Source organism: Elgaria multicarinata, chromosome 9, assembly GCF_023053635.1.
Source record: "Elgaria multicarinata webbii isolate HBS135686 ecotype San Diego chromosome 9, rElgMul1.1.pri, whole genome shotgun sequence".
Classification (NCBI taxonomy): domain Eukaryota; kingdom Metazoa; phylum Chordata; class Lepidosauria; order Squamata; family Anguidae; genus Elgaria; species Elgaria multicarinata.
The window spans coordinates 26,044,954-26,063,440 of NC_086179.1; the positions used below are offsets into that span (position 1 = coordinate 26,044,954).

At 44.1% G+C, this 18,487-nt stretch overlaps 2 protein-coding genes across 3 annotated transcripts in view; one reads left to right on the plus strand and one right to left on the minus strand.

Annotated features, from left to right (window-relative positions):
• Nucleotides 1-5,521: 5,521 nt before the first annotated feature.
• RAB19 (RAB19, member RAS oncogene family) lies at nucleotides 5,522-14,463 on the minus strand. 2 transcript variants are annotated; one of them, XM_063133325.1, is made up of 4 exons: nucleotides 14,457-14,463; nucleotides 11,372-11,595; nucleotides 8,343-8,526; nucleotides 5,522-6,547 (listed from the first exon to the last, which is right to left on the minus strand). In XM_063133325.1, the coding sequence occupies exons 2-4, from the start codon at nucleotides 11,564-11,566 to the stop codon at nucleotides 6,282-6,284; spliced, it is 645 nt and encodes a 214-aa protein (XP_062989395.1). In that variant the 5' UTR covers nucleotides 11,567-11,595; nucleotides 14,457-14,463; the 3' UTR covers nucleotides 5,522-6,281. The 2 variants fall into 2 exon arrangements, with proteins under 2 accessions (XP_062989395.1, XP_062989394.1); XM_063133324.1 differs by lacking the exon at nucleotides 14,457-14,463 and adding an exon at nucleotides 14,256-14,372 and having other exon boundaries at nucleotides 11,372-11,621.
• Nucleotides 14,464-17,052: 2,589 nt separating this feature from the next.
• The window catches only part of SLC37A3 (solute carrier family 37 member 3), a 31,264-nt gene continuing 29,829 nt past the window's right edge, over nucleotides 17,053-18,487 (plus strand). The window contains exon 1 of the mRNA XM_063133322.1: nucleotides 17,053-17,089. The gene's annotated coding sequence lies outside the window, so the exon portion shown is untranslated. The remainder of the gene's footprint in view (nucleotides 17,090-18,487) is intronic.

The following is an 18,487-nucleotide window of genomic DNA, read 5'->3' on the forward strand; positions in this document are numbered from 1 at the left end:
CTGACCTCTGCAGCTACCCGGGTGACTGTGTCCACTCCCAATTTTTAGACACCTGTGGCTTTTGGGCACCTGGATATTTGCATCTTTTATTCTTAGTTTCAAAACTATTTTAATGTTAAGCAGAACAGGAAGCCAATTTGTATGAAGGAGAGAAAAACACCATCTACAAACCCTTTAAAAGCCAATTTGCAACTGAATCTTCCATTATGGATTATGTAGTCACCAATACCACTGTGTTAATGTCAAACATCTGAGCAAAAATACATCTACCAACAGAGGAAAAAGAAGTACTATTTCACACAGGGCATAGTTAAAACTCTATAGGATTTGCTTCCTTAAGATCTAATGGCCACCAATGTAGACAGCTTTGATAAGAGAATTAAGCTAATTTATGGAGACTACTAGTCACACCTATATATATATATATCTTCCAGAATCGGGCAGCATGCCTCTGAATGCCATTTGCTGAAGAATAACCACAGGAGAGGGCTATTGACCTCATGCTTCTTGTGGGCTTCTCAGAGGCATCTGGTTGGCCATTGGGGGAAATGAGATGCTGGATTAGATAGGCCTTTGGTTTGAACCTACAGAGCTCTTAGGTGTAGTGTGATGTTGGCCTTGCAGCTCTGCAGTCAATAGGATTGAACCCCCTTAAAGCACCTGACCTGATTGGTGTTTCAAAGACTGATGCTGCCAACAAAATTCGTGAGACCAAGTAGAAACTGGGGGATTCCTTTCACATGTTCAGGAATGTGTTTTGGACATGTGAATTTTACGTGGAGTTTAATGGGGTATAAAGGGCTACTGAAAATGTTACAGTTCTATCTTCTGACATATTACCACCACCCCCGGTTTTGTATTAGAGCTAGGGAAAATGTTGCTTCTGCTAGTTGCATGAGAGTGTCATGGAAGTAATTAAGGGGGGTATTCAAGTTTAATCAATATGCTCATTGCAAAGGAGGGTACTACAGGTGAGATGGCACATGCAGTTTTCCTAGGAAGGGCTACAGCTCAAGGACACATGCTTTTCATGGAGATGGTCCCAAGTTCAAGCTCCAGGCAAGGCTGAGAAAGACCTTGCCCAGATAGGCACTACCAGTCACTTGGACCAGGGATAGACAACCTGGTCCCCTCTAGAAATGTTGGACTACAGCTCCCAAGATCCTTGATCACTCTGCCTTGTGTATTGAAAAGGGAATTTCAGCAGGTGTCATTTGTATATATGGAGAACCTGGTGAAATTCCCTCTTCATCACACCAGTTAAAGCTACAGGTGCCCTGCCCTCTTTTAAATCTGGTCACTTTAGTATTGCTCCTGCAGCTTTAACTGTGGTGATGAAGAGGGAAATTCACCAGGTTCTCCATATATACAAATGACACCTGCTGAAATTCCCTTTTCTGTGCAACTGTTAAAGATACAGGAGCCCTGTCCTCCTTTTCATATGGTCACCCTAACCATGGTGCAAGGTTTGCACGTAATGACAACACACAATTCAATGACAACCCATACTCAACTCATCTTTTGGGTTGTCGTTACGTGCGGACAGGGTCACCATGAGAACAAAGCATTCCTGGTGTGAATAGCAAATGCCTAACGTTCTTTGCATGGTGTTTGTTTTTTGCGACATAAAAGTTTCTACTACCAATGATGATCGAGTCTTCCCTGTTCACTGCAAACCCCACTGAAATCTCCTGAAAGGGAGACATTTTTCAAGCCTAATTGCTGTGCATGTGGTATGTTTGTGTGTGTCTGTGTGAATGAGGTGAGTGGATGGATGTGTGTGAGTGGAGTGTGTGGCTTTGGCTCCATCTACTGTGGCTTTAACTTCACTCACTGCTGGCATGTAGATTACCCACGAGGGAATGCAGGCCTTGGGGTGAAAAAAAATCCCCCACCCATGACATAGATCTTGGGCTGCTTCATCTGTTGTGGCCAACTCTCCGGCACACTTAAAACAATCCTGTAGAAAAGGAGAAGCACGAATTAGCCTTATCATTTGGCAGTGATTTCTGCAATCTTTCCCAACAATTGCAGAATTTGCTGCAGCTGCAGAGCCCAATGATTTCAACATCCTGTTGCTCAACGTGGCTGAGAGTGAGCCATGGGGAAGCACAACCCTCTGACCTGGGTGGGGTGAGGAGATTGGGAGCATAATTCAATTATCTGCAGGATGCAGGAGCTGGGTAGGGATGATTAGTTGTTTGATTGATCCCTGTGCACTTGAGAGAATTTGTTCCTCTTAAGGACAGCCATTTGTTCAATGCAGGCTTATCTGAGAATTGTGGGAGGTCTAGTCAATGTTTAGCAATTGTGATTATGGTAGTATGCGGTTCTAGGGCAGTTAATGCGGAATTATAGAGCAGGGGTAGGCAATATTTTTGGGTCCCTGGACATATTTGAGAAAGTGTCCTGGCCACCATGTTCTGGCACAATGGCATATGGAGAGTCACAAAGGACAAGTAACCACCCAAAAGAATGAGGACCAGCCAGGATTTATAAATCAGTTGCTGAGTGGCGTCTGTCTATTCAACTGCTGTTTTCTCTCTTAAGATGGACATAAGAACATAAGAAAAGCTCTGCTGGATCAGACAAGGGTCCATCTAGTCCAGCGCTCTGTTCACTCAGCTAACCAGCTCTTGACCAAAGACCCACAAACAGGACACAAGTACAACAGCATCCTCCCACCCATGTTCCCCAGCAATTGGTGTATACAGGCTTCCTGGCTCTGATAAGGAGGTTGCACTTAGCCATCAGGATTAGTGGCCATTGAAAGCCTCCTCCAGGAATTTATCCAACCACCTATTAAAGTCGTCCAAATTGGTGGCCATCACCACATCTTGTGGTAGTCAATTCTTTCCGCTGTGTGAAGAAGTCCTTCCTTTTACCTGTCCTGAATCTCCCACCAATCAGCTTCATGGGATGACCCTGGGTTCTAGTATTATGGGAGAGGAAGAAAAATGTCTCCCTGTCCACATTCTCCACACCATGCAAAATTCTGTACACCATATGTGCAATCCTATGGATGTTTGGATGGAAAGAAGCCCTACAATTCCCAGTATGCCCCAGCCAGCCAGGGTGGCTAGGAGATGCTGGGAGCTGTGGGACTTTTTCCTTCCTAAACATGCCTAGAATTGCACCTTCAATAAGGTAAGTCACAGACACAACCGTTCAGGGAAGACATACAAGATAGTCGGATGGAGCTGGAGGGCGCAAGATATCTTGAGGTGATGCTATTATTATTATTATTATTATTATTATTATTATTATTATTATTATTATTAATTTATATAGCACCATCAATGTACATGGTGCTGTACAGATAACACAGTAAATAGCAAGACCCTGCCGCATAGGCTTACAATCTAATAAGTTGTAGTAAACAATAAAGAGGGAAGGAGAATGCAAACAGGCACCGGGTAGGGAGAAGCTAACAGTATAGAGTCAGAACAAACTCAATATTTGAAGGCTATAGGGAAAAGAAAAGTTTTTAGCTGAGTTTTAAAAGCAGTGATTGAGTTTGTAGTTCTCAAGTGTTCTGGAAGAGCGTTCCAGGCGTAAGGGGCAGCAGAAGAAAAAGGACGAAGCCGAGTAAGGGAAGTGGAGGTCCTAGGGCAGGCGAGAAGCATGGCATCAGAGGAGTGGAGAGCACGAGCGGGGCGATAGTGTGAGATGAGAGAGGATATGTTTTACCAAGGGATTGTGTCGTAACAAATCAGCATGTGAAGTGATCAAAGCTTTTCCAACCGGTGTTTCAGTAAAAAATGTCACTGGGGAAAACAACCACCACCAAGAAAGACTGAGGACGAGGCAGAGGTGCAGCCCAGAGACATTAATGAGAAATGAAGATGGCTTTCTGCTTTGAAGCAATCCCAGCTGCTGATTAAGAAACTAATTACTTTTTTTATTATTTGGAAGGAGTAAGGCACCTTGCTGAGTGCCAAAGGTGTGCAGGGGCGCATTGGTGCCTGTGGGTGCCATGTAGCCTACCACTGTTAGAGTGTACACTCTTGTGATGAGGGACTCATGAGAATGAACAAAATGAGTATCCATGCAGAAGGGTTGGTGATGGGACATGGTAAGTGCATGGATTCATTGGGTTAAATCCAATGTTGTGCGAGCGGATTTGCCCTTATGCGCCACCCTCCATGCCCAACAAACCTTCTCCAGGGCGTCTTCCAATGCTCAAGCAGATTTGAGGAGTACACAATGGTTCCTGTTCTGTTACCAGCACTGTGTCCAGGCCATGTTTCAATCCTCATGAAGAATAGGACATTGAAATGGAAGTCGCCAGTGTAGACTACCATTTCTTCGCCAAGTGAGAGGCATTGAATTTTCATGGTGATGATAGAAATGAATGTTACGAACACCCTTTTAGGAGCGAAATGCCTTTTCCATATCGTTGGCTGTCTTCCTTGCCCTCCCCTGAACCCATTTCAACCTTGCTTATCTCCTCCTTAAAGTGCAGTGCCCAGAACTGGACACAGGACTTCAGATGAGGTCTGACAAGTGCAAAATATAGTACAGAACGAGCAAAAGGAAGTGTTATTTCACAGCGCACCTTATGACATTCACTGCTACAGGATGTGGTTGTGGCCACTGGCTTATCCTTAGGGCTGATATCAAGGGTAGGCATGGTTGGGCCCCTTTTAAGGGCCCACACCCCAGCAGAGGCCCAAGGACAAGAGCTCTCTGGAGTCGTTCCTCCCCTTCTCCATTGCAGCCTGCATTGTTCTCCAACCTCCCGCTCTTGCCCAAGTAACAGTGGAGTTGAGAAGGAAGAACATTAGATGCCACTTCCTCCTGATTCAATAGCTCTCTGCTTGTCAAGCATGCAAGTGGTAGCAATGATGAGAAAGGGGATGAGGAACCATTACAGCTGGTGACAGTGGTGTAATATCAAGCTAAGGGGAGGGCCCATTGAGAGTGTCTTGCCCAAAGGCCCTCAAGAGCCTGGGGCTGGTGGGAGATACTGATAAAAGGAAAGGCTTCTTCACACAGTGCATAATTAAACTATGGAATTCACTATTACAAGATGTGGTGACGGCCACCAATTTGGATGGCTTTAAAAGGAGATTGGATAAATTCCTGGAGAGGAAGACCATCAATGGCTACTAGTCCTGAAGGCTATGTGCTACCTCCAATATCAGAAGCAATAAGCCTATATAGTTGCTTGGGAACATGCATGGGAGGGTGCTGTTGTTGCACTCATATTCTGCTTGTGGATCCTTGGTCAACAGCTGGCTGGCCACTGTGTGAACAGAATGCTGGACTAGATGGACCCTCTGTCTGATCCAGAAGGGCTTCTCTTGTGTGGAACAGGCTCAGCGTAAGCAGTCATTATTCAGAGTTTGGAAACTCGGGTGTAATAACTTCAGTCAGTGTTTAATTTCAGGAATAGACTACCATCCATACACTCTTTGGATTATAATTCTCTACAGGCACTCACTGCTAGTGCAGGAACTGCACAGAGGAGGAACAGGTCAACAAAGCAAAAGTCACATGCAAACAAAACATCCCTCATTAAACATTTCTATAAACTCATGCCGTTGATGGGCAACGAGAGATCAGGCGAATCCTAAGTAAGCCGACACCCAATCACACAGTTCCTAGATTGCTACAAAAAGCAATGGGTCGTTTGGTCGGAGTTGGCCAAGATGCAAACAATCAGAAACATTGTTTAATGTTTAGCTACTCCAATATGGCAAAATTGCCATCAATGGAACACAAACTCTCAAGCTAAAACATATATAAGAAAGATATTCTAGTCCTGCCTTCCGTAACCCGGAGCCCTCCAGATGTGTTGGACTACGACCAAGCATCCAGGCTGGGGAGACACTAGAAGTTGTACTCCGACACATCTGGAGAACATCAGGTTGGGGAAGGCTGGCTAGACTAGCGACTGACAGGTCAATCCACCATTTTTACCCACAGCCACTGGTGGAAACCAATAGAAGCCCATTAGGGCACCTCTCAATACAGCCATAAAGATGGCAGCCTGCTGCTCTCAAAAGTATTCACAGTTCTTTTCCAGTTAAGTTCATGATTTCCAAGAGATGTTCTGTTCATCAATTGAAAAAGTAGCATTGCCACTTTGGACCATCGCAAGTTCCTTTTACCTCCAGAACAAAGAGAAGCATCTGTTTCCGGAGAATGACACAAAGCCAAGACTGCACTACTGAAATATATCAGTGCGGTGGCAAGTTGAGGCTAGAAGGAAGGTTCTTATAACAGAAGAGGCCTCAGGAATCACGCTAGCCAATTCCAATCCTGGAAGCATCTCCTCAACATGAGCAGTTGGAGTTCTCAGCCTGACAGGTAATCACTGGCTTGGTGTCTAGATGGATGTTGTCCGAAAGGCCGTTCTCCCCGTGAAGCTGTAAGCTATTCCTAGCTATGAGCTCTTTAGCCATCAGTATGAAGACCTCATCAACATTTTGGGCCTCTTTGGCTGACGTCTCCAGGACAGCCAGAAGACCATGCTTCTCTGCTAGCGTGCAGGCATCTTCAAACAGGACTTGCCGTTTCTCCGCTTCGTCCGACTTGTTCCCTTTGAATCAGATTAAAACACATAAATTGGAATAAAACACATTTTATTCATCCCAATGATATTTCGGATGAATAGAATAAACAGGGAGAATATTATGAACCAAGCCAAGAACGTTCGATTGACATGTATTGCATCCCATGAAACATGGGTGCAGAACCTCTTTCAGCCTGAGGGCCGCATTCCATTTTGGGGAAGCTTTCGGGAGCTGCATTCCAGTGATGGGTGGCGCTCAAGGCAAAGGGGGGCGGGCCAAAAATGCCAGCCTGTTTTAGCTTACAACTCTTGCTGCCAGTAACAAGAACTTACGAGAGGTATTTCAACTTTTCTACATAAGGGGAAAACTGCAACAGAAACTGTAGGAAACCACCAAACAAGTGGTTGGGGGGAAAGGGGGCAGGACCAGTGGAGGGAGCATGGCTCTGGTGAACCTGGGGGGGGGATTTGGACCGTATACCTAAGGTTCTGTGCCCCTGATATAAAAGCTGACCCTTTACTGACCCTGTTCAGACGACACACTAAGCTGCGGTGGTTAAGCATTTTGAGCTAAACATGATGGCTTAGTGTGTTATGTGAACCCTACCTAACCCTACATAACCATGGTTTAAACACACTCACTAACCGTTTGCTGCAAAAGGGTAACCGGTCTAACCAGGCCCAATGTTATCTAGCTACTTGGGATGCATGCATTGCAGTAGATGCCATTTTGTTTTAGTTATATGATATCCATGGTTTTATGTAAAAGCTTTTCTTTTTGTATGTGTTTTAATGGCTTTTTTGTAGGATAAAAATGTAATCAGTGAATGAAATGAAACAAAATGTTCTCAAAATGGAATCTAGGGGAAAAAATGACTTGTTAATCTGTGGATTCAATGAATGAGAAGAAAATGTTTAAATGAAAGGAAAGAAATTCTTTTTAATTATAGAGTAAGAGAAAATATTATTACATATTCTTTGCTGTGGAGGGAATCAGAAGTCCATCTTAATTGTGTATATTTTTTATGTTTTCTATATTGATGTTTGATTTTATGTTTTGTTTATGTGTTTATTTGTTTGTGTATTAGAAAATAATAAAACATTTAAACTGGGGGGGAAATGGAATCTTGACTTTCTTGTTTGAATTCTACATTTTCAGATTTAACTAGTGTTTTTTGTTGTCTAAATTCAACAACTGGATTGTTAAAATTCTGAATGCACTGAAAATAATGTAGCTGACTGATCCTGGACATTTTTGCTTAGAATTAACTCCCCTGTACTCAAGGCTGGCCCAAGATATTTTGTTGCTTGAAGCGAAAAATAAGATAGTATCCCCCCTCCCATTCCACAAATGAAAACCAGATGAATCTGTCTTCAACACTGACAATCATACAGCATCTTCCACTGCACCAGAAGACACTAGGCTAACGTAGGAGGCACAGAGCAGACTGCAGGGCACACAGTTTTTTCTCCAACATCTTGCTGCCACCTCCCAAGAACTGCCACCTGAGGTGATTGCCTCACTCTATCTACTTTTAGGGCCAGCCCTGCATGTACTTTAATGGGATTCATTCATCTGCAAGTAAGTGTGCTTAGAACTGCATCCTTAAATGCAGTCAACTAACCCTGCTTTGACAACTGGGAAAGAAAGCTCCATTTGAGTTCCTCTTACATGTTCTTCCATCTCCCTTGGTTTTCTTTTTCTAGCTCAGAAAAAAAGGATGCCCCATACTGGCTTTAGTTTTAAAAATAAAAATCACAACATTAGGGATCCGAATGAGTTGTGAAACCCAGGCTGCGAATGGCAGAATTCATCACTTACCAATCAGCATCAAGACCAAGTTAGCTGCACCATATCTTTCAATCTCATGAATCCAATGAGGAATAGACTCAAAAGTAGATTTCCTGGTCATATCATAGGCAAGTATAGCACCATTGGCACTGCGGTAATAACTTTGGGTTATTGTCCGGAAGCGTTCTTGGCCTGCAGTATCCCACACCTGTATCTGAAAGGAAGGGAATGAAATAAAGCTGACTTTCTCCTATCAAGAGACTGGTCTTTCACATCAACATAGACTTAAAAGCAAAAATAGAGCAGCCAGCAGAAATGCAGCATCTGGACTGCAGTCATATTTACACATTCACCCACACACCCATAAAGTCAACTTTCAGACATCACAAGGATTACCATCATAGCTACCCATATTTGACCATTTGATAGCTCCAGTTTCATATATTTTCATTGCAATCATATACATGGCTACTATGTAGAAGTAAGCCCCATTGAATTCAAAGGGACATACTCTCAGGTAAGCATGTACAGAACTGCATTGTAAAGAATTGTTATGTTTTCCCAACATTTTAGCATCCTAATCTTTTATCTCTGCTATTTTAAATCTCTGCATTGCTGCTCAGTATTATTTTGGTTGGATTTTTTATTGTGGTTTTAAGCTTCCATATTTTATATTTTATGCTGCACCTTGTGGTTTTAATTTTTTGTGAACCACCCAGATAGCTTTGATTATTGGGTGGTATAGAAATGAAAGAAAGAAAGATCCAAAATCCACAGTTGGGTCCTATCTTTAGTAGGGCCAACCAAAATGCCACAAAAGATTGTGCAAACTTTTGAGTTCTCCAGAAGTCTTCATAGGGCTGCTAGATGGAATAAGCGGCAAGCGATGGAGGAAGATAAAGCAAGTTTTAAAAAATACACCAGATCTTACGGGCATGAGGTCTGACTGGAGGACAGGCTCAGTTTCAAAATGATGATTGCACACCGGATGAGTCACTGGTAGGTGTTACAGGTGTCAGAGTATGCCTAGTGTTATGGGGCAAAGAAGCAATAGCTACTCCCCATTTCTGAAAACATAGAGGGTGGCTACAGATCCAAAAATCTTCACCAAGCTAGGTGGTATAATGTTCCATACTGAAGGCCTCATGGCCATGAGGTGTGGCCTAATTTTTGAACTTATTACATTTATATCCCACCTTTCTTCCATCATGGAACTCAAGTTGGCTACATGCAGTTCCCAAGTAGTCTCCCCTCCAACCACTGACCAGACCCACACCTGCTTAGCTTCAAACAAGGTGGAAGCCTCAGGTGCCTTCAAGACCATGCCCTGGAACTTGTCTGCCTCTCCCCTTGCCACCTATAACACCTAGCCCCAGGGTGTCCAACTCCGTGGGCAAAATCCAACCTAGCTGGGGTCCCAATCTGGCCCTCCAGAATTCCCCAGATAGCCCCATACACTTTCCCCCACCACTGATCATTTGGTGGTATCCCAACATTGGCACAAGTTTTCCCCCATTCCAAAAAGGTTAAAATTCCTGTTTTGAGGCTTAGTTACTGGCAGTAAGAGATTTAGGGCACAATCCTATGCATGCTTCAACAACAACAAGAAAATCCTACAACTCCCAGCAATCCCCAGCCAGCATGGCTAGCTGAGGAATCCTGGGAGTTGAAGGATTCTTTTTCTATCGAAGCTTTCATGGAATTGCACCCATAGGCTGCAATAAGCTGGTATTTGGGGTCCCACCACTTTTGGCCTCGTCTCACTGCAAAGCACCCCCGCCAAGCTCCTCCAAAATGGAATCCGGCCTTTGGACCAAAAGAAGTTCTTTGCACCATCTTTTGTGACATTTTGGCTGGTCCTAGTCAAGGTTTTGCCAAACTGTGTATTTTGGATTTCTTTACTCCTGCATTTGAGAGACCAGGGCGACACCATTTGGGATTTAATGGAGTGCAGCGCCCACTTCTTGCTCGAAGGAAAGGACTATGTTGTCTTTCATTCCATATGACCGTAAAATCAGCATGAGCGCAGCAGCCCCAGGGAACAAAATAGATGGGTCCTTAAACTGCAGCAGCTTCACCCATTAATCAGACGAGGCTGCGCTCCACGCAGACTTAGCCATGATTGCACATGCATCATCTCACGTGCCAACGTGCGCCTCCGTGAACACTAAGCACCATGTTGTGTGGAGCCTGCCCCTTCCCACTGCAGCTGATAAAATACATTTCAAAAGTCTATTGTAGAACCGTTTTTCTTCTAGTACAGGGGTGGGGAAATTGAGGGGGGCACACTGCACACACCCTATGCGGAACCCACCATGGGCTGCTATGTGCCCCTGGCAAATTTGCCACAGCTGCAAAAATCATGGAAGAAAAATAGGATATTTGCCTTGTTTCCCTGTAAAATTGCCATGATTTTTGCCACCACAAATTTTGTGGCAGCGGCAAGGGGACACAGCAGGGGCCAGAAAAATGCCCACAGCGAGCAGGGGGAGGCGCTTGTAGCCCACAGCCGTATGTTGCCCATGTTGTCATCAGCGTATCGAACGACAGCACCTCTGCCTGCCCTAGTATATGTGTAATCGAAAGAATAAACACCCTCCTGGCTTTTGAACTGTTGGAAGGCAGGCAATTGCAGAGTCAATGAACTCAGCATACAGAAGCAGAGTAGAACCTTCAGTGCTGTATGATAGTAAAAGTCAGGGCTTGTCCAGCAATTCTTGCTTTCAATATTGGGGTGCTACAAATTTTGCCTGTGAAATGTTTATTTATTTATTATTACATCTATATCACACCTTTCCCCCCCTCTTCCAAGGAACCCTAGGCGACTTACATGCTCCTCCTCCTCTTCTCCATTTTATCCTCACAACAACCTTGTGGGGTAGGTTGGGATGAGAGTCTGTGACTGGCCCAAAGTCACCCAGTGAGCTTCATGGCCAAATGGGGACTAGAAACTGGATCTCCCAAGTCTCAGTCCAACACGCTAACTGCTACACCACACTGGCTTTCATTAGGATAGCATGGTGAATGCCTACCCTTCTGGTAGGGGCTGTACCACTCACCTTCACCTTCTTGCCGTCGATGTCCAGTGATCGCACTGTGAAGTCCACCCCAATTGTGTTCTGCTGCTTTGCATGGTATTGCCCTGCCTTGAAGCGATGGACCACGCATGTCTTCCCCACGTTCGAGTCTCCGATCAGGATGATCTTGAACAAGTAGTCAAAGGCTTCATCCATCTCAGAGTTGGCAAAAGCCATGATCTCCTTTAGCTCCGAGAGAACTGGCCCTGGATTGACACAGGGCAGAATGAGGCTGAAGAGTGAGCAAACAAGTCAAAAACAAGCACAATGTTTCATTATTAGGAGTTTATATTCTTCCAGATAATTTTGCACCATCCAAAGGAGATAACGCATTTGCTTCCTGAAAACAGAGATTGAACGAGATGAGAGAAATATGCTCCAGCCAGTCACAAACAACAATCTGGACAAACTAACATTTCCTGGGCGCTCTTCAAGGGCAACCCCAGATAAAGCATATGACAGTAGTCCTGCCTGGAGATTGCTAAAGCAAGACTGACTCTACCCAGGTCATGAGAATTTAAGAAGCTGCTATATAGAATTTAGGAGAGCAAGTGTGGTGCAGTGGCTAGAATGTTGGACTGGAAATCAGAAGAACCAGGTTCTAGTCCCCACTCAGCCATAGAAGCTCACTGGGTGACTTTTGGCTAGTCACACACTCTCAGCCCAACCTACCTCACAGGGTTGTTGTTGTGAGGATAAAATGGAGAGGAGAATTATGTACACTGCTTTGGGTTTCTTGGAGGAAAGAAGGTGAGATATAAATGTAATAAATAAATAAATCAAATTGGGCCACTGATCCACCTAGCTCAGTATTGCTGTTGTGATCCACCTTAGTTCAGGCTGCAACTCGTTAGCGGGTCCCCATCCACCAACTGACGATCAACAGACTAGGGCAGGAGTGGGCAGGCATGGTGGTACTTTGTTTTTTTGCTAGAACCTGAGGTCCACCAATCAGAGCCTGGTGCAAAACACATACACATTGTATAAAATAATTCTGAGCCCAGGCATTAATCTTGAGTATCAGAACAAAACACAGCTCACACAAAAATCTATTCTTGGTTTCCCCCTCCCCATTGTCTGTCCATCCTTCCTTCCTTCCGTTTAGCTTTCGGGAAGGGGAAGGGGAGTAATTTTCTTATTGCCCTTGTTAAACAACTGGGAGTCAAATCTTTGCTGATATACTTCAAATCATCCAGCGATCTACTTGTAGGTCATCATGGAGTCCTTCCAGACATCATGGAGTCCTTCCAGACAGCTCCACAAATCAAAAGATACTGTGTAGCTATCTGTCTTTTCTTCTTGAACAGATTTTGTGTGTGGAAAGAAAGAAGGGTTACAAGATTAAGACACTGTTCCCTGGGTGATTCTGGGAACGAGGCAGGGCGATTCCTTGATAAAAAGCCTCATCTGGATGTGCCCCTGATCTTCATTTTGACAATCCCTGGACTAGGGCATTATAAGTCCTCAGGAGCAATGGGGGAAAGTGCATAATACATAGCAGAATGAGAAGAAGGGAAAAGAAAATCAGAGACTTAGAAACATAGGAAGCCGCCTTATACGGAGTCAGAGACCATGTGTCCTTCTAGCCCAGTATTGTCGACACTGACTGGTAGCAGCTCTCTAGGGATCAGGCGAAGTTTTTCCTTCCCTACCTGGATATGCTGGGGATCAAACCTGGGAAATTCTGCATGCAAAGTAGGTGCTCCCCCATGGAGCCATGGTCCCTCCCCAGGCTTATATAGGCCTGGCGCGATCCATAGACCATCTAGTGTGGAACAGGGTTATGTAGAGAGATGGGGGGGGCATAATTCAGCAATCAAACACATGCACAGCATGTCGAAGGTCCAAAGTTCAATCCCTGGCATCATCTGTGTAAAAGAAAACAGGTGCGAGGGCCAGGAAAAAGACACTTGTTTGAAAACTTGGAGAACCTGCCGGTCAGGGTTAACAGTAATGGCTGGATCAGGAGATAGGCTGGCTGAAGGCAGAGAAAGATCTACTGTTAGATTGCCGGATGATTTGCAGCAGAATCGCAAGGGATTCCGAGTGCCAATTGTTTCACAAAAGCAGCCACAAAAGGGTTTTTTGTTTTGTTGCAAGAGGGCTAAATTAGACTGTTAGAATGCCCGATCAGTAATTAACTCAGAGTTAGATTTGTACTTATATATTTTTAGAAGGATATTGGAGTACCATGCATGGCCCAAATTAGGTGGGGGGTGGATTCAGGGACTGGACTTGTGGATTTGGTAACTGGCCCTTCTGCCTTCTTCTCCCCGTTCCAATAATTTGAACATTGGCACAGTAGCTCAGGGCCCTACACCGCTGTTTTATAGGTAGCTACCCCACATTCCACCCCAAGCTGCTATTTTGCACCCATCTAAAGTTGGTTAACCTCAGGATCCTAGTAAAATAAAAATACATGCAAATGTTGATACTGCAACTCTGATCTACTCTCACCTGGGCTAGATGGATCATCAGACCCAGTGTAAGGCCATTCCTTAGGTTGGTCTCAGAAACATAGGTTCTATTTCTATATAGTCCACAGTATCAAGAGAGGGTTTGGGATGTGGGGGGACTTCTGCAGGGAAATGTTTAAAGCAAGAACCCATTGTTATCTGGTAGGCCAAGGCTGTGCCATCACACAAAAGGATACCCCACACACCCAATATTAGGAGATATATTTTGATGCTCAGAGACAACAGATAGTAAAAACCATGAAGAGACAACAGCAAGAAAGAGCCCCAGCACTGCTTGGAGGGCAGAGATAAAGAACACCTTTTCCCACCTGCTGGCATTAGGCCTTTGTAGGTCTATTACTAACAAAGAGAAATCTCCCGCAAATAAACACACACACACTCATACACACCATCGCCACCACTTCCCTGTTATCAACGGAACTTAAAACACTGAAGCCATCATTACTTCTCTTTCGCACAATTCCTCTTTTCAGCTACCTGCTCCCGTAAAAGATTCCCTGTCTAAGACCCAAGCAATCATTGATCCATGCAGTGAAACATTAATACTCCACAACACAAAGCTTGCCTCCTCAGCTGCCAACTTTTTTCACCTGTTATTCACCCCTTTCTCTTACCTGCACGAACAGGTATCGCTCTCATTATATTCCCCTCCCACCTTTTCTAGCTTTCTTACCGCCTGATGGGAAATGCAGTTCAACGTCTTTATGTGGCCTGCCTGTAAAATGAAGCTAAGCCAGCCCAGGCCACAGTGTTCTCTTCTTTCTTTGAAAGATGAAGTACCAAACACCCGAGGTATTACTAACCTATAACTTCATGTGAAAAACCACTTCCTAACTAGGCCCTTACGACTTCTGCAAAGGAAGTGTTGCTGTTGTTTTTTTGTATGACACAAACGCCAGAAAGTGCCTAATCATGAGAAAGAAACATACAGAGCAATCCCATGCATGTCTACTCAGAAGCAAATCCCATGAATTTGCTGCCTTGCTCCCAGTTAAGTGTGTCTAGGGCTATACACAATGTACCTGGGAAGACGCCCCAATGAACTCCATCGGACTTACTCCTGAGTAGACAAACCTGGGATTGCATTGCGCTAGAGTTTAGGTCAGCACAAATATCTCAGGCAGAACCTGAACAAAAAGCAGGAGTTGCTAACACGGCACTTTAACAGTGGTGGTTTCTACTTTTGACTTATTTGTTACAAGAAAACATGTAATACAATGAGAGAATTCAGGTACTGCTGAAAATCTACAGAAGGAAAACAAACCATAGGTCTAATATCTTAAAAGTAAATACTGCAACCCCTTTGTTCATTGTCCACTGAATGTCTATTCAGAAATCCCCCTGTAGTCAATCAGATGGGTCTCCAGGTAAGTGTATATAGGAACACAGTCTTACATTGGTAAAGCTGCTGCTTGCATTATAAGGCTAGCTTATTAACATCAAATCCATCTGCCTGGTTACATGTTTAAAAAGAACTTTTAAAAAATGGTGAACTCTCTGTCCCCTGCAAACCGCTCTGAGAATTTCTTCCACACAGCAGTCAAGTCATTCATAAAGTTCTCTCGACTCCAAGACAGAACCATTGTTCAAATCTAGCAATAGAGACCATTAATTATCCACCTTCACCTTCTTTGCACGGTCTGTGGGTTTTTCTCATTCTAGGTATCCAGCACAAGTACCTCTGTATGGCTATTAAGGTTGCCACTTTTTAATGGACTGCAACTCTGATCTTTTAAAGTAACACGATAAGCAGTAAATCAGTAGTAGGTTTACTATAACCAACTCTCAATGGCAGGAAAAATAATCACCTCTTGGTTTGTTTCCTGTGAGGTAGTTTAAAGGCACACAGCGAGACTACACTTTAAAATGTGGCAACCATATAAAACCAGTTTTTCATATATTTATAGGGGGTCTGTATAAGACTTGTATTTTGGTAGTAACAGTTGTGTGACAGGCATAAATTCAACAGGTGGAGCTGTGTCCCTTGAACTTCAGCCTGCTATACCGCTTTTAGAAAAACAGAAGCCCTACCAGATACCTCCGATGATGAGCTTTTAAAACACACGATGTAACATTCTATCCTATATCAACTGCAGTTTAAATATATACAAAGCGGCCAGTAGCCCTTTACAGCACTTAAGAATGCAAAAATAATTCGTTCAGTGGCTACTTTTCCATTTTTACCAGTGAAAGGTTCTGTGCAAACGACAAAGCTTGCACATCCCTATAACAGGGTGTTGTTGCAATAGGAGGTATTGCTTTAAATATTTGTGAGAATACACCTTTAAGTCAGGGGTGGGTAAAGACGTAGGTCTCTTTAATGTAGATTTGCCCCTTTCAGAGCTACATAGCAGGCAGGCATTCAATAGGAACAGTCTTTCCTTCAGGGTGATGGAAAAATCTACACTTTTTAGCTTTCTGGATGGCATGAAGCTCTTAAAACGCCCAAGCCTTTGTTGAGAAGGGACTGATGACATTAACCATCCTTTTGAAGTAAGTGGGAGAAAACCTGATCTATGTGTGTTTATTGTCACAGCATATCCTAACAGATTAAATGGGGTTTACTCCCAAGTAAATGTTGAAGTCTTGGCAAAAACCACGAATTCATCCTTCCCAACTTCTGCACTGCGCCTCTGCAAGCCTGAACATTCACAGCTCGATCCTGTGCATGTTAAATCCTATTAAATAATTATTCCCAAGGAAGCAGGCAGAGGATTTGTTTATCTGTTCATTACATTTATATGCCGCCTTTCCAGCAAGGAGCCCAAGGCAGCTTACATGATCCTCCTCAATTCCATTTTATCCTCACAACAACCTTGTTAGGCTGAGAGCCATGGACTGGCCCAAAGTCATCCAGCGAACTCCACGGACCAGTGGGAACTAGACCCCGGGTCTCCAAAGTCCCAGTCCAACACGCTAACCATTGCAGCAGCACCGGGGCGGTGGAAGAAACCACGTCAGATACGAGACACTGCGTCGCAGAAGCCCGATCCTACGCGCGGAAAGAAACGGGCTTCCTTCGGCGCCCTTCTACAACTCTCCCTCTCTCTCTGCCCGGTACGAAACTGGCGAAGGAGATATGAGGGCATGAAAGAGAGGGAACTACAACTCCCAGAACGCACCACGCGAAGGGGGAGGGAGCGTGGGGGAGCACGAGCGGCCCCGGCGCGGAAGAGGAGGCGGTCATGTGACTTCCTGAAAGTTGCCTTGGAAATGCGGGCAGGTGAGAGGTGTTTACGTGGAAGAGCTTTGGGGATACTTAAAGGAAAAGAGTGCTTGGGGGCTTCCTTTCTGGTGGGATGGGAAGAGAACAGCGGGGGCGGGATGGGGTTGATCAGAAGGCGCGAGCATTTGCCCCTCTGCTTTATTACCAGTTCAGGACCACGTTGATTTGGGATTGCTTAATAGTGGTTTAATTTTCTATGGACCTGACTGAGATTTTTTTTTTAAAAAAAACTCTGCTTCCTGGATCTCTTCGATTCAGACGTACAGTCTGACCTTGGGCATGTTTTACTTGGAGTTCGGTTACCCTGGGTTTAGTGGGATTCTCCTGAACTTGATCACTGTTTTCGCTGTGTGTTTCTCTCCTGTGGTTTCCTCATGCCACGTAGCAATTTATCTTGTCCCTTTGATTCATCTTGTTGCTGGGAAAAGCTTTGCTTGATCAGCGTATCTTAGGGTGCAGTTAAAGGCATGCATGTAAAAAACAAACAAACGAAACTCATGGCTGTTTATTGTGGAGTGTAGCGTGCAATAGGATATCAGCCTAAACCCGGTCAGATTGCGGGTTTGCAGTCACAGAATGCTCCCGACAGGGGTTCTTTTGCGTTCGATTGATATTATTTTTAATATACCTTTATTTCTAAGGGATGGTTTGGGGTTTTGTTTTTGTAATAATATAATCCTGTAGAAAATAAGAGGTATCCCTGTTCCCACCCTGCCAGGGTATGAATACTTTTGATGTTTTATAACTTCATTAGGCAGATCTTGTTAATGCATGTAAACAATCTCAGCGCTTTTATCAAAGCTAGAAATGATTCAGTCTGACCTGTTTTGCGGAGATGAGGTCAGATTGTAGAAATCATGACATCTTGGATTTCGCAAGTTTTGGTGGTAGTGGTGGTTTCTTTTCTGTTTTAAGAAATAGAAAAAAGTAAACCAGCGTCACAGTGTGAAATAAGACGCATCCGTAAAGGCTTCCTTTTAAATGATACAGCCAATTTATGGGTCATGAAATATATGTTCAATACATCTCATTAGCTTGATCTCTGTTCCAAGAGAACGCCAGGAATGTTTTTTGTGTTATAGCTTCTTTTCACTGACACAAATTCAAATTCTACCAGTTACAGACTGGAGATGGGGAATGTTCCCCAGGCTCATGTATTCCCTTCCTCCTACGGACTCTCTCCTTTGTGTGAATTCCTCCTCTCTTCTATGGTTTGCTGTAACCACAATTTAATGTTACATTACCATTTGGGGGGATACCCATGGCTAAAAGTAATCAAGAATGCCCCCATAGCAAGGCTTGCAAATCTACATCAAGCCAGGATTTCAAATAATGGTTTAGAGGCACTAATCCATAGTTAACCCTGATTATACAACTTCTATGACTTTGAGTTTT